Here is a 27,045-nt window from a genome sequence, read left to right on the forward strand (position 1 = left end):
AAAACAATGTTACCTCAGTAGTCTTTCTTAGAACTCCTCTGTGCATAATGGTGCTTTGAGTGATGGTGAAAGCTCTTACAATGCATTACATTGTACAGTTGTATAGCCTCTTATGAATTATACAAACGATACATTGTATGAATAGCATACAGAAGCCTTTGTTTCATGCGTTTGTTCACATCTTCGTCTCTTCAGAGAGACGACTTTGTCTGTGTTGTTACTGTGTCTAAATTTAGTATGTCTGCCAGTGTGACAAAAACGGTGTCTTGCCGCATTAGCAGATACGCTAACAGCTCAAAGGATGACAGAGCTTTCTCTCTGAAAGAATCCAGTGACCATGCTTGAATGTGTCTGCCCCTGCTGGTTGTTGCCGAGATGGCAGTTCTTCCTGGTTGACTGTGAATATACAAGCCTCAGTGGAAAAAATGTGGTTCCAACTGTACTCAGGATGTTTTTAGGGTCTGTGTCCCTTTTGGAAGATGTAGAGGTTCATGAAAACTACTGGCTGAACGGGAGGTCACATTTATTGTTTATGTCCCGTTGCTGCTGCTTTGTCAGTGCTGTATTGCTGCTGACAGGATAACGTGCAGTAGGGACATGCACGGTTGAATAAAACAGACATAAATATCCTATTTCATTGTGTTCTGTGCTGCTGGGAGGTAAGAAGTCAAAGTCAGCTAGAGATCTACTCTGAGCTCTGCTGTTGCTCAGTGTCACCTCAGCAGGGCGGATGGTGTCTGAACTCCACGCTCACTATATATTGCCATGATGCCTCGTCATATAACACATTGAGTGTTTTTGCTGGTCTGCAGGTTTTAGACCATAATTTTCACCTAGTGGATTTAATCCCATTGCTGGTGTAATACTTTGTTTCTCTCAGTGGTGCAATGTAACTTAAGAACATTTGCTTAAGTACTCTACGTAAGTACAGTTTTGAGGTACTTGTATTGTACTTGACATACATTTTAAAGGGACATTTTGTGCTTTTTATTCTAGCACATTTATCTAACAGCTGTAGTTACTTTGCATATTTTTTTAGATTCTTTCATACAAAACATATAATCAGCTTTTAAAATATTATGTATTGTTCAGTGAAAAGAAATCTCCCTCTTATCAAGTTATTTTTAAAATATTATGTATTGTTCAGTGAAAAGAAATCTCCCTCTTATCAAGTTATTTTAGTCTGGAATTGAGTCAAAGTTTTAGCTAACTATTGCTATCAGTACTAGCCTCAGTGACAAATGCATTGCGTTTCCTGTTTCTGCTTCACAACAAAAGCCACCCTGTGTTTCGCCAGGTGCTGTGAACTAGCAGCAGTAGGAAATCTTCAGTTTGAGCTCTGATACAACTTTACCACAGTGAACAGTTAAACAGTAAGGCTGATATAAATAAGATAAAATTACAAACAGGAATGTTTGATTACATACATGCATTGTTTCCTATGAATCCCTTGTATGTGTGAAGGAGAAATGGCGGACTCCGCTACTTACAATGTAAACTACCATTAAAAAGGTAATTATAGAAGGTAAATATATTGAATGGCTATTTCTGAAAAAATGCAAATCATAAATAGTTTAACAAACAAGGTTTAATTTCATGACAATTTTAAGGATTAGAACTTCAAACTGCCCAATCCTTTATAAAGTAGATAAAAACATCTCCACCTCGACCAACTACAACAAAAGTGATAATACTACGAATGTGTGTATAACGCTACAAGGAGCCATTCTGTATAATTAGTACTTTTACTTTTGTTACTTCAAGTACATTTGCTGATATTACTACTTTACTTTTATATACTTAAGGTTGAATGCAGAGCTTTTATAATGGATTTTTTTACGTTGTTGTATTACTAGCTTTACTTAAGTAAAGGATCTGAATAGTTCTCATACTTCCACCACTGGTTTTTCTTTACCACAATGCCTTGCACTTTACTGCGGGTGTTTTAAACCCCAGGAGCAGGCAGCTTGTGAGGCAGGAATCTGTTTCAGGAGGGAATAGTCCGCCCTGTGAAACTAATGCTCCTCCCTTCCCGTAAATGTGGGCCATGAATTTTGTATTGAATTATGTGCATGAGTGGAAGTAATAGCAGCTGTTCTGCTTTATTTGCAAGTTCTCAAACTTTGTCTCCCCCTATATCTCTTTAAAACTCCCCTTGAGACTAAAAAATTACTCTCTGCCATCGCTGGTTCATGTCCTGTTTTGCTAATTGTCATTTATCCTTTGGAGAGGAAGTGTCTGAGAGAGAATTTGTCTTTTTTAGTGTTGGCCTGTTGGATTGAATTATTAATAAATTCCTGTTTTAATCTAGGTTGATGTACCGACGACGGTCGATTAGTCAGTTTGCGTGATGGATCACACTGCCAGGGAAAAATGGATTCGCTTTCAATAGTTTAACCTCTCGCAAGCGATGAGATGCTCCTAAAAAGTCTTACAAGAAATTGGATTTTGATGGCGATTATATTTTCCTAGAGCTCTCTCCTGTCAAACAAACACACATATATCATCTATATTTCAAGATTAATTTGGTCATAGATTCCTGTATATTCATTTTGGTACACTTTGGTCATTTTTGGTCCAGAACCCTGTAGTTTGAACGTGAGCCATATCTTCACAAGATGAGAGCTTGATTTGATATGCACTTTGATGGATGGTAGATGAATGGCTATATTGCTGCATGATTTCACATTGATCATATAAGCAGGGGAACTTTAGGTGACACAGCATATTTAATTTCCTACACACGTTTTTAGTAGCTTTTTTTCCATATATAATGTGAAACTTGACATTTGATGGATATTCAGTATAACAAATTAAAGAATGTAAGTAATACATTTTTTCGCTGGTATGGTTTCAGCTTGATTCTGATTTAGTGTAATACAATTACTCTTCTTGTTGCCCATTTGGCCCTGCTATCGGGAATTTGTAGACTTTCCCTGACAGATGAGCACTTTCCGTACACATTTTGAAAGATTGGTGGAAACACAGCGTCTGCTTTATTTCAGCTGCTGGAGCTACGGGGCATTAACCCTGAAATGGACAAGAACATAATAAATTTAAATTTCCAACCATTAGGGCTTAAATAACCCAAGCCTTTTCCTTTTCAAAATATGTTGTATTTTTGACCTTCCTTTCATCATTTCCCATTAAGGGTATAGATTTTTTTTTTTAAATGCAACAACTTTGAAACATTCCAAGTCTATGGCATGGCTCAATAAGGGGCAATATTGGTCTGTTTGTCTGTTCCTGTTGTGTACCATGAGGTCGACATTTGTGAGTTTAAGTGAAATATATTACAGCTATTGGATGTATTGCCATGAGATTGTGGTACACACATTCATGTAAAAATATATATTGGATCATTTTACCTTTTTATACCTTGAACAGTTATTAAAATAAAACTATGTATGAAGTTTGAAAGGGAAATCACACCGATAACTTAATAACGCATGTACATCGGAAACATGACAGTTGGTCGAGTTGAGGACCACAGGTTTAATTTTTAACATAGTTTATCGTATTTTTTATGTTAATATGAATCTGAAAAATAACTAAAGCTGTCAGATAAATGTAGTGGAGTAAAAAGTACAGTATTTTCCCTTTTGAAATGTAGTAGTGGAATAGTACTAAGTAAATTCAATTTAATGTTTCAGACAAAAGAACATTTTAGGGTTAAGTGCCTTGCTCAAGTGCGCACAGTAATAATGTAGCATTCCATGTTCCTTGGCAGTCGCACATTGTTGATGCTGCATACACTGTGTGTGTGTGTGTGTGTGTGTGTGTGTGTGTGTGTGTGTGTGTGTGTGTGTGTGTGTGTGTGTGTGTGTGTGTGTGTGTGTGTGTGTGTGTGTGTGTGTGCGTGCGTGCGTGCGTGCGCGTTCATAGAAACTTAATGACCAAAGTTGTATTATCTTGTGTAAACCATACCATATGGCACAAAAAGGATCAAATGAATCCTAAAACAAATTGCAAAGACTGCTTCGTCCTGATTTGACCAGCAGTAACATCTCATTTGTTCTGGTACATTCTCTCTCTCTCCCCGCACCAATCTGTAGAGTCAGACTTCTATGAAATTCTATTATTTAATGCCATCTAAAACACTAGCATGATACATTTAGGGATATTTCTACTGAATAGGCTTCTGCCAAGAAAGAGTTACAGCATCATTTTTTTTAGTGTATCAAATTGCATTTGTGTCAGCTTTAATCTGTGCTATAATAATTTGTGCAGTGTTCAAGAGCCAAAATAACAGTTATACAACACATTCCCATTCCCTGTAGTGAACATAACAACCCATTTATCTTACTGTGTCTCTGTTTCTTTGCCAGTTGTTTGGGGCCTTGCTGCGAGGCTGCTGTGCTGACCTCTCCTACCTGAACCTCTCCAAGAACTCCTTCTCTCACAGGTGGGCATTCACCTTGAGTGTAAATCCCTGTTAAGACTTCTTGTTTTGTGTTTTTTTTGAAGAAAAAAGCGCATTTGTTTTCTTATTCTGACTCAGCCAAACCGCTCTGGAGGAATTCCAGTCAGGAGGCGCGGAGCAGAGCGGCGTCATCATTTATTTTCTGCTGTAGATGTGTGTTTAGCCCTGGACCTCCATGATGGAATTAACGCGCAGGCTCGGCTCGCCCCCTTAATTTGTTCTGGCTCACTGCATGTGTATGTGTATATGTGCGTGTGTGTGCAGAATGTGTTCCTGTCTGTCTTTAATTTATATATGTCTCTGTTTGCTAACAAGTTTTCCATCTGTCAGGCACTTGTTTGCTTGCCCCAATATTTTTCTTTTTTGCGTGCTACGAAATGTATGTGTGTGGGTGTATGTGCGTGTTTGTGTTTACCTAGCTAGGAGGCAGAAGCGGCTCCGGCTCCCAACATGTCGTGTCCCCCGGGAGCCTTCCCTGCTCAGCATATTACATTACAGAATTACTGTGGAAGATGTTGGTGAAAAATGAGACTAACTGTAGTCGAGAATTATTGTTCCAATCCCCAGGCACTTCTTTTTTTCTCTCTCTCTCGCTCTCTCTCTCTCTCTCTCTCTCTCTCTCTCTCTCTCTCTCTCTCTCTCTCTCTCTCTCTCTCTCTCTCTCTCCTCTCTCTCTTGCTCTCTCTGTCTCTCTCTCTCTCTCTCTGTCAGGCTGCACCTCTTGTTCTCTTTTTCACCTTTCTTCCTTCATTCTTTATTTTTATGAATTCTTGCTCATTCTGGAGCTCTTTGACCACAGAATTCTTTCATTTCTAATAGGAAGATTGAATATCCCAGAATTCCACCCTTTCTTTTACTGGAGACATCCGCGCTCCATCCATCTTCTCTGTTTAGTTTTTATCTTTCCCTTTCCATGGCTGTTTTCACCTCTCTTATCCATCTCTTCTTGCTTACTGCGTCCTTCACTCTGTCATCCTTTTTACTTCCTTCTCTCCCCTATTTCCTTCCTGCTCATTCTCCCTTCTCCTCTTTGTCTCTCCTTATCACTCCTCCTCCCTCTCCACATCCTCCAACTTTCTTTCATCCCCCTTTACCACTGCTCTTTCTTCTCACATCTTCCCACTCATCCCCTCCCTCCTCCGCTCCCCTCTGCCTCCCTCTCTTCATATTTTATCCCACCTCTTGCCGGTCCTGGGTCTTCTGGTATTAAATGCTCGCTGGCTCTAGTGCTGCCAGTCAGACGGCTGCGGTGTTGCAGTCACAACACGGAGCCACAAAGCTGACCCAGCTGATAACAACCGCCTGGCTGCCGCTCGTGAATATGGAACAGACTGCCTCAGACCCCTCCTTCACACTTCACCCATCACACACACACACACACACACACACACACACACACACACACACACACACACACACACACGTGGCGTTTTCCAAAGAAACATTTAGCAGTCCATGTTAGATACAGTTACACACATCTACACATGTGGTAACAAGTTGCTGATACAGCTCCCTGGAGAGTGTTTTGTGAGAGAGACAGTGACACTGTATCATTCTGTATCAGCGGAGTCCTGACAGGCTGTATGCTAATCATTACAAATGGGTCAAGGTAGAGCTTAATGTGGCTTCCTGGTTTGCTCTCCCTACTGTTATACTGTCTTCATCCTGGTCTTTTTCTTTTTGCCTCCTGCCATTGCTCTCTCCCATATGAGCATTTCTTTTCTTTTTTTTTACCCTAACTTAATTTTCTCTTGCTTTTTTCTCTCTTTATCTCACATTTTCTTTTATTCATTTCCTCTCCCTACATACAGTTTTATCTTTTAACCAAGTGACATGGTTTCATCTGTGTGTGGTAAATGTCAGAGCATTATGAAAGACATGTGACTCGGTCAACCATACATTTGCATACATTACTAGGAAAATCTATATATACTGTAGCTCAAAGAATAGAATGGTTGTTGTGCCTGTGTGTGCGTGCGTGCGTGTGTGTCTGCTTGTGAATTAACACCCGCCAAAAGTAATTGCAGCTGTTGTCATTGTCATGTTAACAGCCAACTCGGCAAGTCCTAAATGGAACTCTGATCTTTAACAGTGCAATCACAACAGTCCGTGTTAACCACTCCGTCATGTGCACAAGGAATTATACTCGCAGTGCAATATGCACAAAGGAATTTGGTGAAGCGGAATAGAAATTGGTGGGTTGTAGTAATTATTCATTATATTCTCAGCCAGTCACATTACTGCTCTCATACCAATTAGACAGCTGTGCCAAACACATAGGCACATGACAAAGTTGGCTCAATAATCTGAGAGAGGAGTGCAGAGCAGCTTTTCTGTTATGATGTCCTAGAGGTTCAGACACAATACAAATGTGCTGCCAAAGGCAGGTGATCTGTTGTTTCAGACTGAATTTGCATCAGTGGAGATATTAAGTCAGGTCATGTTGATATATTGCTAATGTTTAAAAATGTGGGGTTTTATTTTGAATGAAAACTTAAGTTAAATATTTCTGTAGCAAATAAATAAAATTAAATAATGACGATTAGTACTACAAAAGGTTACGTTTTCTGAGAAAAAATGGTCAATGCTCAATGTGCAGTTGAAGCATTTGAAATGTAAATATGTTTTGATGAATCATGCCGTGGTTTTATATGGGAGTAGGTTAAAGCAGTTAAAGTGTCCAGTTGAAGAGACAGTTAATTGTTAGAACTTCACGTGTCAGTTGATGTTGTCAGTGAAAGTTGAAATGTAAGCATAAAAAGTGAGTTGATGTAGTTGGGCTGAAATGATTCCAGGTTTCAGTAAAATTTGAAGTGTTTGTGAAATTGTTGAAATGTCAGTTGAACTAAAATTGAAAGGAGTTGAAGCATCAGTTCAAGAGAAAGAACTTAGTGGAACTACGCCCATTTTTTAAATTTATATATGTTATACCTATGTTCTAAGACAGTCCAAAACTATTTGTAAACATTAACAAATCCAAATCCAAAAACTACACTACTTAAACTCAATTTTGTGATTTCATCAAGTATAAAGTGTGGAACTGCTCCATAGACAATGATTTGGGAAAGGTGTTATAAATGACACTGAGAGCACCCAGAGGAATGTTCTGGATATATAGGTGCATTTTCTGTTTCACAGAAAATGCACCTATATAGGGTATAAAAAAAAAGGAAACAATCAGTATCCCATTCATTGTCTATGAAGCAGCTCCAGACTCCATACTTGATGACATCACAAGGTTGAGACTTGCGTCTCTGGTTTCTGGCTTTGAGAGAGAGTAGCTCATGTTCAGAAATATTGATTGAACTTTTCTCGTCCATGGAAATAGCAATTTAATTCTTAATTTAGGTGGTGTTCCCCTTTTAAATGATCTGAAGCATATATTTGAAATGAATAGGCCAGGCAAATATCTTGTTAATATTATACAGTATATAAGCAAAGTATGTAACGCTATAACATTTGATTTCATAAGAAATTGTTTTTTTAGAGTATATAATTCAGCAACAATTTTGTGAATCAGCAATTTTGCAGAAGTCAAAGCATTAAAATACAGCTCTAAGTTTAGAGCGTATTTGGAGTGTCAGCAGGATTTAAATTTGTAGGTCACTATATCCTTGGTATAACATACAAATTAGCCCTGCATGTACACAGAAATAGACTACACAAACAATGAGGTCATTTATCTTGCCCCACTGGTGGCGTTGCTTTAGAGATAATAATCTCCGTCATTCACACGGGTGGTTGGTCCACCACTTTGGTCCCGAATGAAATATAATAATAATAATCATAATAATCATAATACATTTTATTTATAGGCGCCCTTCATAGCACTCAATGACACCTTACAGTTAAAACAAGCAAAAATACAGTTAAAAAGGCAAATATAATTAAAACAAACATTTAAAAATTGACATTGAAAATTAAAAGAAAGTAATCTATCCATGAATTCGATGGAGAGTGGCGTTATGTGGGGTAGGCCTTTTGGATTAAGTGAGTTGATATCTCAACTATTGGATAGATTGTCATGGGATTTTTTACAGACATTCATGGTGCTTAACTATGGTGATCCCATGACTCTTCCTCTTGTGCCACCATGAGGTTAAAGGGCAACTATTATATAGCATTTTCAGGATAATACTTGTATTTTGTGTTTGTACTAGAACATCTTTACATGCTTTAATGTTAAAAAAAACACTTTATTTTTCTCATACTGCCCATGGCTGCTGCACCTGTATTCACCCTCTGTGTGAGACACTCTGTAGGAGCGCCTGTCTCTTTAAGCCCTCCTCCCAAAAAAAGCCCAGTCTGCTCTGATTGGCCAGTGCGCTTCCTGGAATGTGTCCAGAATTTGGGGAGAAAGGACCAGCATTGGCCAAGATTACAGCTATGTTGCGTTAGCATGTAGCAACTTAATAGTTAGCAGTATGCTAACGTTAGATTGTAGTGGAACGAAGCAGCACTTTCTACTGTCAAAAATCACAGATAAAGGCTTCTGAACCAAACACTACCCAATCTGACATGTTTCAGCAGTAATGCGACCCGGAATTGGGAAGAATTTAACATTGGCAGCCAAGATGACATTGTTTACTGCCGTTAGCCATGTAGCTAGTGTTAGTTTAGTTAGCAGTTGACACTTATAGAATATAGCAGCAATTTCTACAGTCAAAAATTGCAAATAAAGGCTTTTAAACGAAATACTACTAACAGAAAATCTTTCAGGAGTAATGTGACCCGAATTGGGGAGAATTTAACGACACTGGCAGCCAAGGTGACATTGTTTAATGCCGTTAACATGTAGTAACATGGGACAATGTTAACACCGCAGTTTTGGCCACGTTTAACATGAAAATCCAACATTTTAACATTGTAGATATGACAGAAAACACGGAAAAGCATGATATGGGACCTTTTAACATTTTACTTCTTAATTTAACTCTGTTACTTTTTGACAAATTACCTGCAAAACTAACAGCATTCCCATCAGCTGCTGCTGTACTTTGTTTTAAGCGCTAAATAACATATGGACATATGATTGATGACAACATTATACCTGCCAGAAATGATTATTTTCCATTGTCATCTTAACATGCTGATGATAGCATATAGTTCACAGCATTGGTGTGCCTGAATAAACATGGCTGTTTATCTTTATTCCTCCGTTACTCTATGATGTGTGGCTTTATTTTGAAGGAGAATGATTCACTCAAACATCTGGTGTTAATTGCATCTGTAGCGAAAGACATTCTGACATGTCATAGCAGGAAACGCAACTGTAGTTAATAAAGTTAGTGACTGCATTCCATTTATGGAACTGAACCCTCATTAACAAAATTAGTCACGCCTGTGCTTTTCCTGCTAAGATGAGTCAAAATGTCTGCCATTAAAAAGGTTTACATGGAATGCCATGACGTAATTATCTGAAAATAGAAGTGGTTCTCTCTCTTTTCACTGTTCTTAAATCTTCTGATGAGAGTGACTTTTGCGTTGTAGTTTATCATTAACTGAAATGAGGAGTCATATTTAATAAACTGTTCAAAGTGCCTTGTCTCTGAAACAATACTCATATGTTTAGAGGTAGCAGGTGATCTTTTACTTCCTCGCCTCTCATCACTTTCCCCCACTGTCTCTAGACCCCCTCCTCATCCTCCCCTGTGGTAAATTATTTGTACAGTGGGGGCTGAAATGGCAGATTGGCTGCTTTGACAAGTTCTAAACACAGATCCGAACCAGTGTACTGCATCTATCCTGTGAATGCAGAGAATCGTCCCCTTGTGTGTTACAGTATGACTCAGAGGGATGTTGAATTTACACACAGACCTGTTCTCTGTCCATCCTCTGATGACAGGCTAATGTACAGTATATGCCAAGCAGATGGTTGGCTAATTGGCCAATTGTTACCTTTTTAACTGGTGGCAGTAATTAATGCCAACTCCATCTATTTAGTGTCTGGTTGACATAATACTGACCTAAATGTCACAGCTAGCATCTGTCTACTTTAGCCTTCTTTTTCTCTCGCTCCTGTTGTTCCATTCCCTCTCTGTCAGTTCTCCGCTTGTCTGCTGCGAAATTTCTGTCACTTTAATCTATCAGCATATCAACTCCGTTTGTCATCCGCTGTCTTGTCTCTCGATCATTCTCTTATCTGCTCTAGTCATGTGGTCACCTCTTTTCATTTTCTGTCTTATGCCTGATTGTGGTCCATCTTTTGTGCTCTCCCTCTGTCCTGCTCTTCCCTCCCACTCCTACACACTCTAAAGTATTTTTGTTTTTCTTTACTGTTCTTTTCCAGGAAAGCGAGAGATTCTCTGCCAACTTTCCGCCAGTTCTTCAGCTCTGCATTCAGCCTGACCCATGTCAGCCTGGCCTCTGTGAAAGTCCCTCCTGATTCACTGAGGTGAGTCACCATAGACACAGGCAAGGATGTAAAGGGATCTTTAGGCATCCTTAAGCACGTGCAAGATGCAAATCTCTTGTATGGTCTGAACTGCAAACAGATGAAAAAGGAAACATCTGTACATCTTACTGTAACCTCATTGATTTTGAAGCCTTTTGCATTTTGAATTATTTATATGTATCTGATAAGATCATAATTCCATACAGCAAAAGAAAAAGATTACAATTCCAATGTAAATGCAAGCCAAACTATATTAAATATATTATCCCTCAATCTACTTGGGAGGTGATAACAGATGCATATGGACATGCTACTTACAAAATCCATCTCTTGGAGATATAAATAAATTGCAAAAAAGTGTAAAATAAACAAATCAATCCAAGAAGCACTTTAAAACTAATTTTCAAAAATGCACTGTCAACATACTTGCAATGTTTTAGATTAGATTCAACTTTATTGTCATTGTGCAGAGTACAAGTACAAAGACAGCGAAATGCAGTTTGCGTACAACCAGAAGTGCAACAAAAAGCAGAACAGTGCAACGCGATATACAAGTATAGACAGGTGGTGCATAAGCAGGACAAGAAATATATTGCAGTGTTATAAGAGCAGAATAAATATAGCTATCTAATATGAACAATGTATGAACAACATGTACAGATATGTGCAATGTAGTAGCAGTGACATTATATTAGTAGTAAGAATATAGATATAGATATATACAGTGTATTAACAGAATATATAATAAGACAAACAGAATAAATATGGATACACTGAATGAACCATATAGACAGATATGTACAGTATGTACAGCTATGTGCAGTGTGGTAACATTATAAAAGTAGTAAGAATAAGTATGTGCATGAAGAGCAGTAGAATATTGCTATGTATAGGTGTAATTACAGTATGTACATCTGTAAATAAATAAATAGAACAGTATGGGTGGGGTAGTGTAGTGCAAATTGTCGGGGGGGGCTTGGAAGGTTAAGTTGTCCTCTGAACCTGCTGGTAAGGGTGCGGAGAGACCTGAGACGCCTCCCGGACGGGACTGGGGTGAACAGGCTGTGGTTGGGGTGAGAACAGTCTTTGATGATGCTGCACGCCTTACGCAAGCATTGCTTGCCCTGGATGGTCTCGATGGAGGGGAGTGAGGAACCGGTGATGCGTTGGGCAGTTTTCACCACCCTCTGCAGTGCTTTCCGGTCATGGGCAGAGCAGTTGCCATACCAAACTGTGACACAGTTGGTGAGGATGCTCTCTGTGGTGCAGCGGTAGAAGTTCACCAGGATCTGAGGAGACAGGTGGACCTTCTTGAGTCTCCTCAGAAAGAAGAGACACTGGTGAGCCTTCTTGATCAGGGTATAGGTGTTGAGGGTCCAAGAGAGATCCTCAGAGATGTGGACACCCAGAAACTTGAAGCTGGTGACGTGCTCCACCTCAGTCCCGTTGATGAGGATGGGGGTGTGTGTGCCAGCTTTAGACTTCCTGAAGTCCACAATGAGCTCTTTGGTCTTCTTGGTGTTGAGAGCCAGGTTGTTGTCAGTGCACCACGAGGATAGGTGCTGGACCTCCTCCCTGTAGGCCGTCTCATCGTTGTTGCTGATGAGACCAATCACTGTAGTATCGTCTGCAAACTTTACAATGGTGTTAGAGCCATGTACAGGTGTGCAGTCGTAGGTGAAGAGGGAGTAAAGGAGAGGGCTCAGCACACATCTCTGTGGTAAGCTGGTGTTCAGGGTGATTTTTGAGGAGGTGTGATTATCTAACCTAACAGACTGAGGTCTGTTGGTTAGGAAGTCCAGAATCCAGTTACAGAGGGAGGTGTTGATGCCGAGTTCACTGAGTTTGGTGATCTGTTTGGAGGGGATGATGGTGTTGAATGCTGGATATTAAGAACTAATAGATAAAGTCAGTACGCAGAGAGACAGATCTTACTAGATACTATCAAATACCTAATTGGCATATTATGGCAATATTATACAGGTCTTGAAATGATTAAACAAATCACTATTTTATTTAACACAGACAATACGTCTCCCAGCATTTGTATAAGGAATTTCACATTCAGAAGAAGTAAATGAAATCCATACAATAATCCAATTAATTAAATACTGTCAATGAGCCAGTAGGGATTATTTTTAATATTGAGCAGTGTTCCTTCTCAGATTACAGTCAAGCAGCTGTATACTCACATAAATATGGAGACTACTGGTGAATTAAAACCGATCTGAAATAATTTTATTATTTTTAATTATGAATTTTATCTTTTTATTTCACATTTATTTTTTCAGGCAAGTCATGAAGAACAGGTTCCTATTTGCAATGACAAGTGCAAAGCCACTTAGGGGAAGGGAAGGAGGGCTAGGAAATAAAATCCATTAGACATACATAATGTTTAGCTATGAAGAAGGGTCATGATATACAGTAAGTGGCATATATGACAACTAATGTAGCCCATTATTTCGGCCCACCTCTTTTAAGTGTGTTACCAGTAGTTTTTACTGATGTGTCAACAGACATTTATGCTGCTGACAATGTTTAGTCAAACTTGACGCCTAAGGGTGGTAAAAGATGGATTCCCACTCAGCCCACTCATGCTAAAAATGTGTCCACTCGTGATGCTGTAAGGTGCTTTAGTTTAAGCACTGTCTAAATTACACACAGCAAGGATCACTGCTGAAGGCCTTTTATGTTTTATATCCAACCTTTAGCAAACTGTTAAAGAGGAGCCTCTTAAACTTTTTCAGTTTTTATTGTGTCAGGCTTGAACACTAAAATAGCTCATACCATATGGAGTGTAGTTTGCATCCAAACCATCAATGAGATTTAATCATCAAGGCTCGCATTAGGTTTCAAATGCCTTTCCAGGACAGTGGAGGCATTTCTATTATTTTGGTAGACTGGCCTTGAATCAGGGGACACAGATTGAAGCCCCCGTATTGGCTGGCGTCCACCGTGCTGACGTGTCTTTGTGCAGGACTCTGTATCCTTACCAGCTTCAGGAGATCTGTAGCTGAACCAGCTCAGAGAGCGGCCAAACAAAAAAGCCAGTTTCCCCAATGAGAATAAATGGACTACTGCTGTATTACAGTTTCTCTGTGAGGTGTGTAGCTTGCTGTTAGCTTCTCATAGCCAAAACACACAATCAATAGCAGAGTAAACAAAGCAAACTGCCAACAATTGAGATGATTGTGTGCTGCATGATGGCTCTCAGCCAAAACAATGGACCGAGGGGACTTCCAACTTGGCACCCCTCCTCATTACCTCTCCATGGTGCATAACTCTTAATGTATATTTGTTGCACAAGAACAACCTCCAGCAGAGCCTTGATGTGCAAATGCAGTTTTCTTTTTTGTATCCAGCTGGGCTTGTGCGTGTGTATGTGTGTGCATGAGCAACAATTGGCCACTTCACCTGAATACAAATTAGGTGGTTTTCGGTGGGGAGTTAGTTAGCTATGAATCTTCCTTTTAAGCTACTTTTCTTTAAATCCTTTAAGATGGCTCAAAAACTTTTAGGTGTGCAGACGAGAATGTGGGGCAGGGTCGGATGATCTGTCCAGGTTGTTAGAGGGAGGAAAAGAAGCAGTTGGATTTATTTATTTTTGTGGGACTGATCCATCTCCTTTTTTTCCATTTTTCTATTTGTCATTTTGGCCTTGCCTTTGTCCATTAATTGCCTTGTTGTTTCTCTCCCATTTCTTCTTATCTTCCTATCATTCGTCTCTGTTGCTCTCTCTCTCTCTCTCTCTCTCTCTCTCTCTCTCTCTCTCTCTCTCTCGCTCTCGGCTTTTGCGTTCCCCTGTTCTGTCTCTCTTTTTCCCATCCTACCCTGCCTGTGTTTTCCTTCAGGGCTCTGTTCTTAGGTCTGTCCAATAACCCTCATATCACTGATTTACACCTGGACATCGGCAGCTGTGAGGTATGTTCTGTTGGTCTAGGCTGTGCTGTAGGTATATTCACTCATCTTCCTCATAGATTGACCCTCGTGGCTATATCCTATCATGTCTCACTCCTCGCTGTCTTCTTCCCACAGTTGAGGTCAGCAGGTGCTGGGGTGATTCAGGAGCTGTTTCCTCGAGTTTCATGTGTGGGGACTTTAGACATCTCTGATAATGGTGAGAGACACGCTTGCACACACCTACGTACAGACTTGCATGGTCTTTTGTATATTTTAAGACAAAGGAATGATCAATCAATCGCAACATAATCTCCACCGTATAGTTTAATCATTCTGTAATAATGTCTTCTACGGCTCTGGAGTGAGCTTTCCAAAGCTTGAAAACATAACCCTGATGATGTCATAGTGATGTCATCAGGTTTATCTCTGCTTTGACTTGAGACGTAACCTTTTTAACAGAAAGCCTGAGTTATTGAAAAAAACTAAAAAGCTTGGCTACATACGTTTAAAAAAAACCTTTTTAATTAATTATTGAGATGTTTTACTAACACAAAAACAATAATTGAGTCAGAGACACTTATGTATGTCAAGGAATTGATAATTTATAGCAAATTTGTATACAGTTAGATTTGTCAGAAATGGCTCTGCTCTTTGAGGAAGCTCGGCAGAATTCGAGCAGTAATAAGGATTCTGCCAGGAGAGCTAATCCCCCGTAATAAACATACATGGACATTTAAGCTGAGTTAAATCAACAGTACCAAAAGCTAATCACATGAGGAGGAGAAGGTTGGGGTGGTGGAGGGAGCTACGGTAGCACACAGTGTTAACATTAGTGTGTCAGCAGAGGAATATTGAAGTGTCAGAGCTGTAAAACTGTATGAATATGATTGCTGGTAGCCAAGCAGCCGATGAACGAGCCAGTGATTGTGAAAGATGAACGAAACAGCTGATTCCAGTCACCCAATGCAGGTGTGACCTCTGTGCTCCGAACTTACACAGTGCTCCATTAAACAACAATGATACACTCACTCAAATGGGAACCATATTTTTATTTTAGATTCAAGGCTATATTACCAACTGTGCAAAGTGAGCAAAGACCCAACTTCAGGGACCCCAATAGTCCCAGCTTCACTGCATGCCAATTGCTTTTGCCAATTGTAATTTGTACCTCTGAAGTACAATACCAACTAAGACAGGTCCTTCATTAGCCCTGTGTTGTTGAGGGGCCTAATTAAATTGTGTTTAATCAAATACGTTTTGGGACCTGGTAGTATTATTCCAGCATAGGTGTGCTGGTTGATCATGTATGCCCTGTAGTTAATGTAGAGGTGACAGGGTACATACACAGGATAGTAGGTGGCGGGTCCAACGGCAAATATTTGCCCTAGGGCTCCCTACATAAACATCTTTATCATCATATAATCTTCCCGTCAATTATTTTTTATAGCAAAAGATGTCCTCAACTTGATCTTTGGGTTTTGGATTTTTTGTTTTTAGAAGATATATTACCAGTTCGCTCTGTGGTGAATCTGAATGTACAGCATGATTTGAAAGTCAGGGATGAATAGATTGAACTAGATTGACTTGAAAGAAAGTCTTAACCTTGAAGCTACTGCTTACTCACACTTAGTTGAGCCTCAACCACTGAAATTGATTTTCTTTAATTCTAACCAAGTACTGTTTTTTATAATTACAATCACTTCCATGAACAAAGCAAATGGGATGGTGACTGCCTTAATTTCTAAACAGCTGCAACCCCCCCCACCCTCCTGCTCTGACTTGTTAGTTTCCCGTCAATGATAAAATAATAAACTCACTTCACACAAGAGGCATGTAAGTTTATTTAACCATAGATATTTTTGCTCTCTGAATGAGGCATTAAAGTCTTTGTTGCTGAAAAATCTCGCCATGGTAACCACTTCCTCTGAGCAGCATCGTCCATCCTTGAGCTTTTGAAAATGTGAGTAGGTGGGGGGGTAATTAGGAGTATTCTGGAATCTCTGTGGGCAGTGAGGTTTTGTTCCAAAACAGACCATGAGATGAAAAAAACTGAGCTTTGAAAGCCACAAATGTTAGCACCTGGCCAATTTAATGATGAGTCACTGGTGTGACAGCCCCGAAACTTAGTGTAGTAAAAATGATTTTTTCTGTTTGGTTACTTGTTTGTTTTAAAGACTACCTGTGTGTGTGCGTGTGTGTGTGTGTGTAGGTTTGGATGCTGACTTGCTGGCCGTCATCCCAGCGTTCTCCAGACACCCCTCCCTCAAACACCTGATGCTGGGGAAGAACTTCAACATCAAGGGCAGGTACGGACCACGCGGGGAACCAGCAGTACAGATGGTTGTGAAGACGATACTGATGAGGAATGTTTTCCTCTTCTCTCTGCCTCCTTAGGGTGCTGGATGAAATTCTGCAGAAACTGGTTCACTTGGTGCAAGAGGAAGAGTGTGTGAGTTGGATTATATAACATATTGTACACAAATCCTCTGCGGCGTTCCGCACAGATGCACGCCTACACATGCCTCACAGTATTGTAGCCACGCACACACGCGCGCACGCACGCACGCACGCACGCACACACACACACACATCCTGTGCACGCAAGAACACACACTTGTCACTGCTTAAATTCTCGTGTCCTCATTCATGTGCGGTTAAGCGCAATCTCCAACCTGCTGCCACACACATACACAAGGTGCAAACATTGCACACGAGTCTGTTGTCTGTGGGCTCGGCAAATTATTCATTTGGTCTCAGTATATTCACAAGGCTCCCGGGGCTCTCTCCGCTCTCCGCTCTGCAGATCCAGCATGACAAGTAGCTTACTCAATTATTTACAACTGTTGATGGTGATAGCTCACAACGATGCTCTCGCACTGAGTATGGTCTGATGCGTGCGTGCAAGCACACTAACAGAGGCACAGCTGGGTGTCAGTGTGTAAGTTAAAAGGAAGTACACCAAGTTCAAGTTCACATCAAGTACAGTGGATGACGTCGTAATGCAAAAAGTACTGCTCAAAAAGAAAGTGGAGAAATTTGTTGGGGAGAAAGTGCAAATGAGCAGTTGATTATTATGCACTTGGTCTCTCTAAGCAAAAACAACAATAAATAATTTAACTGCAGGGGGTTTGAGCTGAAAATGGTGTTTTTAAAATCTTGATTTTCATTCAGGTTCTTGTGTCATAGATTTTGGAAAATCAATAATATGATAACCTGAAACTTGTGAAAATGCAGAGCGAGCGGTCGGAGCGGAGGAGAGTTTAAGTTCATTAGCGAAGATATCGAATGAATGATGAAGTTAACACCGGTTTTCCGTCGCTTTTGTGACGTTGAACGTGGCACCAGAACGAAAAAAACAGAAACGTCTCCTCGTCTACTGACAATGTGAAAGGAGTCATCGGCTATTTATTTTTGTTTTTTACAAAATTCCCGCATACACGCACTTATTTTGGTTGAAAAGGGGTATAGATGACAAAACCCATACTCCTAAGAACCTCAATTCCTTTAACAGACATTTCTACTCACATTTTATTTCAACATTTATTTCAACCAGCCAACGTTCCTATTATATACATCATCTTTTTTCCTCAATGCTGTCTCTTCCTGCCTCCTCCAGTCCAAGGTTATAATCGTTAACGAAAACGAATGAAATAACGAAAACTAGATGGGGAAAAAACATTGTCGTTAACTGAAATAAAAATAAAAACGAGGCATTACAAAAAAACAATAACTAAACTAAAACGGTAATGTCTGTTTGCAAAACTAACTAAAATGAAATCAAATTATCGAGTAAATGTCCTTAGTTTTTGTCTTTTTCGATGTCTTTCATAGAGCAAATAACGTTATATCTTTCCAACCATGACATTTCCCGTAGACATGTATGGTTTCCGACTGGGAACCCAGAAATCCCGACAGTCCACGTCAAATTGAACACAACATAGTCCATGCCCCTCGCCTCGTCGCCTGGCATCATAGCGGTACCGAAAGTCGGATGAAAGCGGCACCTATTTGATTATGAGTGTGTCAGATAAAAGCAATTTCCTGTCAGTGGAATGTGGTAAAATATGTGGACAATTTATTACAGGAAAAAATCATACAAATTTGAAAGTACATTTGAGAAGCGCACACAAGCTAGGAGGCTAACCTAGCTTAACAAGGTAAAGGAGAAAGCAAAGCCCCCTTTCCCTGAAACAGAAGCTAACCCCGGTAATGTTACGGGCATGGATGTATGGATACAGGGCCAGGCAGCATGACAGAGACAACAGCAGGACAGAGAACACTACAGGAGGGCTTTCACCAGCGGCCCGATAGCTGCTGGTTAGTAAATACGCAGGAACACCAAAAGCGGGAGGAAGCGTTGGTTAATATGTGTATTGATACTGGGATGTCTACACAACTGTGTGAGTCGATTGACTTCAAAAAGTTCGCCACTTTACTCGAACCAAACTTCAAAACACCTGTTGATGTATGTCTTCTTTAGTCTGTTGGCTATTTAGGTTTTTTCCTGGAACACATCACTTACACATTTTGCACTTAGTGCAGGGTCTTGTGTAGACTGTTTACATATTTATGACCATATGTAGGCTACATTTTATGTACTGGTGTTATTGTTGAATACATGTGAATACATATTTCTAAAATTGTATGATGTTTTTGTTGAGTTATTATTACACAATACTTTTTCTGATCTTTTTGAATATTGCCCCCGACAAATAACCCATATTACAAAAAAGACTAAAACTAAGACTAAAACTAATAAAAACTAAACTGAAACTAAGCATTTTCAAAAAATAAAAACTAAACTAACAAACCCGCTTTAAAAAGTAATTAAAACTAAACTGAATTTGAAAACAAAAAGTCAAAACGAAATAAAAATAAAAACTAATGAAAAATGCAAAACTATAATAACCTTGCTCCAGGCCCTGCAGTCCCTCTCCCTGGCTGACTCGAGGCTTCGCCAGAGGGGCACGGTGCTGGTCAACGCCCTGGGCTCCAACACCTGCCTTCGGAAGGTAGACTTAAGCGGCAATCTCCTGGAGGACTCCGGGGCCAAGATGCTCAGCAAAGCCCTGCAGATCAACACAACACTCAGGTGTGTGTGTTTATTTTGAAAACAGTACTCTGATGGGCGCGAAAAAAGGATTTCCTTGTAAATCGGAGCACACTGTAACAGAGGAAGATAAGGAAACAAAGAGGTGTTAGAGGACAAAATAGGGTAAATGGGAAATTAATATGTTAGGTATGGTTTGAAGAGAAGATATACTGAGGCTGCTCAGAGGAAGAACAGTGAGTTTAATGCAGTGCGTCAAAGATAAGAGGGGTAAAAGTGAACCTTGTAGGAGATAAGAAGGTAAGACTAAGAAACAGGAGTGATAGAGAGAAGAATCTGTGAAGGGAGGGGAAGTGGCCTTCAGGCATACAATGTATTGCACCTCCCTGAAGTAAGAGAAAAGAATTGAGTGAAGAGGGTGTGTGTGTGTGTGTGTGTGTGTGTTTTGGAGGTGGAGCAGATGGAAACTCTGAAATAAGCAGAAAGAGTGAGGGAAAAGGAGGACAGAAGCGAGACAGTAGGTAGGTTGGAAGCATTTGGATGGGGAAACAGTTGGATATGGACTAGAGAGGAATAAAGTTATGATGGGAGATGGAGACCACCTAAGGAGCGAGATTTGGGTTTAGCTGATTGAATTTCTAGGGCAGAGCGAGTCGAGGGAAGTAGAGATGGAGGAGGAGGAGGATGGGTAAAAGGAAAAGGGGCTGAAAATGACTGATATATTAAAAACAGGAGTTAGACAGTGTAGGTGGAGAATCTGCACTGTGTAATAACAGAAGCTCATTACTTGCATGGCAGTTGTTCACACATTATTAATGTTGTGATATGGACTCATTCGAAGCATGTAGCAACAACAAAAAAAGTCCCAACAAATGTCTCGTTAATCCTGCTGTGATATGTTTGTGCAGGTGCGTGGTCAGATAAGTAAGGTGACTGTGATACTGTTGGCCATGTGCGTGTGATTGTGTGTGTGTTTTAGGAGCATTCAAAAGTGACTTATCATCTTTATCCTCTCTGTGCCTGTCTTGCATTATTTCCTGCTGGCTTGATCCCTCTCAGGAGTGTGATGTGGGATCGCAACAACACCACAGCGACAGGCTTCCAAGATGTGGCGAGAGCACTGGAGCAGTAAGACGAGCACAACACACACCCTTTTGAGGAGGGGAAACACACATACAACGGATCTCACACACACCCATATGAAAGGCAGATAACTGTCTCTGTACAATGTCTACTATTACACAGTGTTTCATCATTCCTCTGACGTGCATGCCAGTCAAGCTGTCATTTTTTTCTGTGTGTAGGTGTGGGTGGGAAGTGTGTGTTTAAGTGTGTACAAGCATGTGTGTTGGTGCATTTGCGTATTAGGGAATTGGAGACAACTGTTTTATAAGCGCCCTGGGTGTTTTCTGTTTGTTCTTGTGAACATAACAATTCTTCCAGTTTGGTATTGCAAGGGTAATATCATCTAGTCTTTCTTGCTTTCTTTCGTCCCTCTTTCTCTTGTTTCCCTCTCCACTTAATAGCAACTTTACTCTTCAGTACATGCCCCTCCCACTCAGTGATGTCACTCAGGCATACCGCAGCGCCCTGGAAAAGACGGACCAAGCCATGACCAAGGTGAGAGCAGCTTTGTGATTTCTAAATATGCTGCGTCATGTTATTTAAAAAAAAAAAAAAAAAAAAAAAAAGCAGATAGTTAAAAACATTACCTGATTAGGTTGATGAGTCATGGCTTTGATGAACGACTTTCATTTGCTTGTGCATTAGAAGTGATGATTAAATGTGGACGTTTTGATAGATTATTATATTGCAGTTGTGGAAACCCTGCATGGGACATGCGCCATAAAAAAAGTTTGTTCGATTACTTGACAGATACTTCCTAATTTCCTTTTTTTATTATTTAGATTGCCATATCCAACCAGTACATTGCAGAAGAGATTACAAATGCCTATATATAAACTGAACCACTAAATACCTGTTATAGTGGTTCAGCTTATGTCATATTCATATCGCAGGCAAGCCTTTCAGATTTTCTATTTAAAGGATGAGGAAGAGATGTGATAGATTAAAATTCAACATAAAAAATAAATAAATAAAAAAAGTATTAATAGTACAAATGTCATAACCTGTAAGTGTAGGTACACGTTAGACAATGACCACCAATTTATGTCTCGCACTTGGAGCTGAAACGATTAGTAGATAAACAAAAAATGAATCGGGGACCATCTTGATGATCGATCAATCACGAGGGTAATTTTTCTGCATTCTGATATCAATGAACGTGCACTCAGAGCATGGGCTGAGAGGGTCATGGAGCTTGCCCACGCGTGCACTGCTACGTCTTGCAAAACCATGGCCATCCAGGTAAAATACCAAGTTTTTAGGGAGTTCCATATTGTTGTGGGCATTTTTCATAATTTTGACATTTTATAGACCAAACAATTAATTGGCAGATTAATCCATAATGAAAATTACTGTTGCAGCCATAAATGCACTGCATGACCAATGTTCAGTACCTGTTTGTGTAAAAGGCTCGACACAAGGATGCTGCAGGTTTTTCTTAAAGTGGAGCTCAGCTTCATGTTGGAAACTTGGATGAATCATAACATTTTGTCAAAGAGGTGTTGATTCAATCCCAGGTAAATTCATGCTGTTATTGTTATAGCAGCTATATGTTGGTCAGTGGACAACAACAGCCAACAAGTGGTCCTCTATTTTAATTTGATGTGTCACTATTTGCCATGCTGCAAATGTATATACACTCACCTAAAGGAATATTAGGAACACCTGTTAAATTTCTCATTAATGCAATTATCTAATCAACCAATCACATGGCAGCTGCTTCAATGCATTTGGGGGTGTGGTCCTGGTCAAGACAATCTGCTGAACTCCAAACTGAATGTCAGAACGGGAAAGAAAGGTGATCTAAGCAACTTTGAGCGTGGCATGGTTGTTGATGCCAGACGGGCTGGTCTGAGTATTTCACATCTGCTCAGTTACTGGGATTTTCACGCACAACCATTTCTAGGGTTTACAAAGAATGGTCTGAAAAAGGAAAAACATCCAGTATGCGGCAGTCCTGTGGGCGAAAATGCCTTGTTGATGCTAGAGGTCAGAAGAGAATGGGCCGATTTCTGTTGAGACATAAAAAAAACAGAATGAGAACATGGATCCGTCATGCCTTGTTACCACTGTGCAGGCTGGTGGTGGTGGTGTAATGGTGTGGGGGATACTATCATATCAATATGGGCCAACATTTCTAAAGAATGCTTCTAGCACCTTGTTGAATCAATGCCACAAAGAATGAAGGCAGTTCTGAAGGCGAAAGGGGGTCAAACACGGTATTAGTATGGTATTCCTAATAATCCTTTAGGTGAGTGTATACATCAAGATTACACAGACTGATCTCCAGGTTACATCTACCTTGGTTGATTTTTTTTTTTTTTTTTTTTTAAACCAATGCATCTGATCAGATGTCGGCTATTCAACCTTTGTTTATTCTGTTACTTTAAAAACTCTCACCGAAAAGTGAAGGCTCTCTTTTTCAGCTAAGAGATATAAGATAATCCTTTATTAGTCCCACAGCAGGGACATTTGCAATGTTAGAGCAGCAAGGGGATAGTGCAATAACAAAAGCATCAATAAAAATCATATAATAAATACCTAAACAGTAAAAAAAGAAGTAAAACAGTAAAAAATGCTACACCACATAGATTATCTCTGAATATCGATGTCCTCCGGTGTCAGTGGCTATTCACATTGTTGTTTTTTTGGTCAGGGTGGCACCCCGTCTTTTTGTTTGTGTCGATGTGCTGTTTTTCTAGCTGTGTCATCAAAGACTTTTCATATAGCCAATAAAAGCATTTAATTTCAAGCCACAGTAATGGCATGGCAGTGACATTTACCGACAGCCATACAGCAAAAGAGAAAGACTGGTTGGAAACGGCAAACGCAAAAAGCTTTTGGGCCGTCTTTATGCCTGGATACATATCATATCCTCCGCCATGGCTTGGCATCATGGCAAGGAAAGTGGGCTTTCGTTGCTCTTAACATTGCTAGACCGGAGAGATAGCTAAATATAAAGATCTGTCATTTTAGATACTGAATGGTGTGGTCATTTTCTGTCAATCCCACTGCTAAGGAAATGCTGTTTGTCACTTGGCTCGTAAGCTGCAGTTAACAGAGCAAGTCTGTTTACGTTGCTTGTCAAACTCCATTTTCCCGGCGGCTCGGCTGTCAGTCAGTCAAACACAACATTTTGCCTCCCCATAGACTTGGAAGCTAAAGGAGCATTTCTGATACATCTCCAGAAACATCAAATAATTTTTTTATCAATATATTTTTATAGCTTGTTTATTATATTTTGACTTTATGTTCATTCTAACATCAGAAATGGATCTGCTATGGTACTTGACTAATAGATAATTTTCTGGTGCTTATCTTAAGTGTGCATAAGTAGCGTGTGAAGCTTTGTATGTGTGTTAGGGTCCTTGTTTGTCTGCACATTGTCTATGAAGCTCCAAAGTCCTTGAGGAACCCTTGATTCCATCTTTCTTTACATAAGATGATTAAGCAGTGAACAGTTCCACCTGCTGAGTCAAGAAAATAAATCAAAGTCATCCCGTTTATTTCTGGGGATCAGAACTCTCTGCAGTCTCCTTATTACCATGCAAATGGCCTCGTCTCCTGTCTCCTGCACACCGTGCTTTGTAAACAACTGTCATCGCCACTCCTCTCTCTTTGTCTGTGTGTGTGTGTGTGTGTGTGTGTGTGTGTGTGTGTGTGTGTGTGTGTGTGTGTGTGTGTGTGTGTGTGTGTGTGTCTCTCAGATCCAGCGTGCCCTGCTTAGGAACAACCAGACTCAGCGTTTCTCTCAGAAACAAGCTCTCAGGCTGCACCAAGGCCTTGTCACCAGCACTGCCGAACAGGTGTGTGTCTGTATTTGTGCACGTGATGGTGAACAAGTCAAGATTTTAATTTTAATGTTTTATTTTACCGACATGTTTGTTTGATTGTGCCTTAATTGTGCGTAGGTGATGGAACGTCTGTGTGTGCGGGTGCAGCAGCAGGTGTGTGTCCTGAAAGGCTGCGAGGAAGGAGAGGAGGTCCAGACGGCCAGACAAATCCTCAAAGAAGCCAGGGATTCAAGAGCTGTGAGGAGGCTACCACTTTATTTTTTGTGTGTGTGTGAGACATCGAAACTGTAATGACTCATATAATACCAAAGGGTATGAGGTATAGACACTAGAAGGACTGTGTGAATTATGTCTAGTCAGTCTGTTTTTTTTGTTTCATTACATATTTTAACCAGTGGTGGAAAATAACTAAATTACCTTAACTACCTAAATGGGCCATAAGAAATAGTTTTATATAAACAATGCATTACATGACTGACTACTTATGACACACTCTCCAACCCTCTATCACCTGACTCGGCAGTTCCTCTTATCTAAACTGTACATGTGCTCTCCAACAGCTGAATCTGTAAAACGTTTCGATGTAACATATATATTGCTGCTATTTCACAATCAACCCCAAATTTAATTGCTTTTAAATAAAAAATAATTTATATGTAGAAATAGATGATTTGTTCCACAAAACTTCAGATCAGCTTCTAGAATATGATGGTTTTGTTATTGATTGAAACCCGTCAACCGTATATAATGTAGTCAAATTTACCTCCACCTGTAACTGCTACTACATCTAAACTGTCCTTGCACATTAATAATAATAATCCAACCATTTCATAAATACAATATAACTTTCAGAAAAGGGACAGTCTGCTCAATGAGAACATTCCTTTTGATCCTTAAATTGTTCCTCCACTGATTTTAACCTCATCTCTCTCCTCCGTCCGCACGTTTGTGTGTGTGTGTGTGTGTGTGTGTGTAATGTGTGTGTGTGTGTCAGCTGTATCCCTCTCTGTGTGAGTTGGCCCATGTGTTGTCAGTGGACGGCCCCGTCAAACAGCGACTGGACACCCTGGCTGGAGAACTGGCTAAGGCTGCGGACAAAGAGCTGCAGGTACGTTGGTGGTGGAACTGTGGCCGTAATCGCCGACAACAGCCATTCCTGATGCATCCGTATTTTAAACTGGTGAAGGTCTGGACTAGTTGCATTTAAATTGATATTAATATTGTGTGACTGTGTGTGCGGCACAGGTGTGCTGACTTCAAAAGAAATGAAGCATTTAAATTCAAAGGGAAGGAACAGTTTAACATTCTTCTAGTTCTGTTTCTATTGGGATTCAGTAGCACAACGCAGTGGAATGATAAAAAAAAGCAGCACACCGCACAGGGGGACTCTGATATACTTTCTATTGAATTTTAACTTACTTGAACATAATTTACATTTCTGTTTGTGCTTTCGTGGTTGTGCACAAGGCTACATTTGTAATTTGCAAAGGTCAAGATCAGTTAAATTCAGTCACGCACAAATGTCCAACTTTGGTTTGAACTGGTAATGTAAGATCTGGAAGAGGTTGAACAGTTCATATGAATTGTTAGTAGTTACAACATGGATGAATGGGTTGCTGGAAAACATAAATTCATTGATGACAACAGCTCAGAGTAAAGGAGCTGAATGAAAGTCTAAGCGAGCAGATAAAGAAACACATTGCATGAATAATAACTGCTTTGAAAACATAAGTGTGTACGAAAATGTCTGTTATGGATGTGTAGTGATGTATGTCTTGGTTCAACTGTGTCCAGGTGGTGGTGGACTCGATGGTGTCCCTGTGCCGCGAGCTGTGTCCAATGTCCTGCTCGGCCGCCGAGAGACTCACCCCGCCTCTCTCGTCCATCTCCGAACAAGTTTCGATCCCTCGCTCCGCCATCCGCAACGCCCTCATGGAGAGAGCGGCTGAGGATATCAACAGAGCCTTGGAGTAAGATAAAGGCTCGATGGGGTTTTAAGCCCCCAACGTCTCCTTCCAGGCAGAGCTGTGACCGTTGACTTCAAGGCACCTAACCATAACCATAACCACTGCCTAATCCTAGTGCCTTGCAGGCAGCGCTGCCTGGAAGGAGACGTTGAGGGCTTAAAACACCAATAAACAAGATAAAGAGCTGGTGAAAACAGTTCAAAGTCAAGCCAAGAACCTTAGCTAAGATACTGATTTAATTGTTGTAATTAATTGTTATTCCCTCCTATGTTTTCCTTCGTTCTCCTCGTTTCAGGGAGGTGAAGTTGTCTGTGGTCTCCTATCTGACCAACTCCATAGTGGATCAGATTCTACAAGAGCTGTACAACACCCATAAAACCCTGGTACTGGTA

At 40.2% G+C, this 27,045-nt stretch overlaps 1 protein-coding gene across 6 annotated transcripts in view; it reads left to right on the forward strand.

Moving 5' to 3' along the window:
• Positions 1-27,045, forward strand: part of carmil3 (capping protein regulator and myosin 1 linker 3) — a 91,622-nt gene that overhangs the window by 43,123 nt on the left and 21,454 nt on the right. For 5 of the 6 annotated variants that reach the window (XM_031310562.2, XM_031310563.2, XM_031310565.2 and 2 more), the window contains 14 exons: positions 4,329-4,405; positions 10,713-10,817; positions 14,669-14,738; positions 14,853-14,934; positions 16,927-17,023; positions 17,112-17,166; positions 19,637-19,809; positions 20,827-20,895; positions 21,294-21,387; positions 24,600-24,698; positions 24,804-24,923; positions 25,681-25,794; positions 26,481-26,656; positions 26,949-27,042. In XM_031310562.2, coding sequence (XP_031166422.2) covers positions 4,329-4,405; positions 10,713-10,817; positions 14,669-14,738; positions 14,853-14,934; positions 16,927-17,023; positions 17,112-17,166; positions 19,637-19,809; positions 20,827-20,895; positions 21,294-21,387; positions 24,600-24,698; positions 24,804-24,923; positions 25,681-25,794; positions 26,481-26,656; positions 26,949-27,042 — 1,425 coding nt within the window. The remainder of the gene's footprint in view (positions 1-4,328; positions 4,406-10,712; positions 10,818-14,668; positions 14,739-14,852; positions 14,935-16,926; positions 17,024-17,111; positions 17,167-19,636; positions 19,810-20,826; positions 20,896-21,293; positions 21,388-24,599; positions 24,699-24,803; positions 24,924-25,680; positions 25,795-26,480; positions 26,657-26,948; positions 27,043-27,045) is intronic. The other variant, XM_031310561.2, reaches the window with a different exon arrangement.

The sequence above is a fragment of the Sander lucioperca genome, chromosome 9 (genome assembly GCF_008315115.2).
Source record: "Sander lucioperca isolate FBNREF2018 chromosome 9, SLUC_FBN_1.2, whole genome shotgun sequence".
Taxonomy (NCBI): Eukaryota; Metazoa; Chordata; class Actinopteri; order Perciformes; family Percidae; genus Sander; species Sander lucioperca.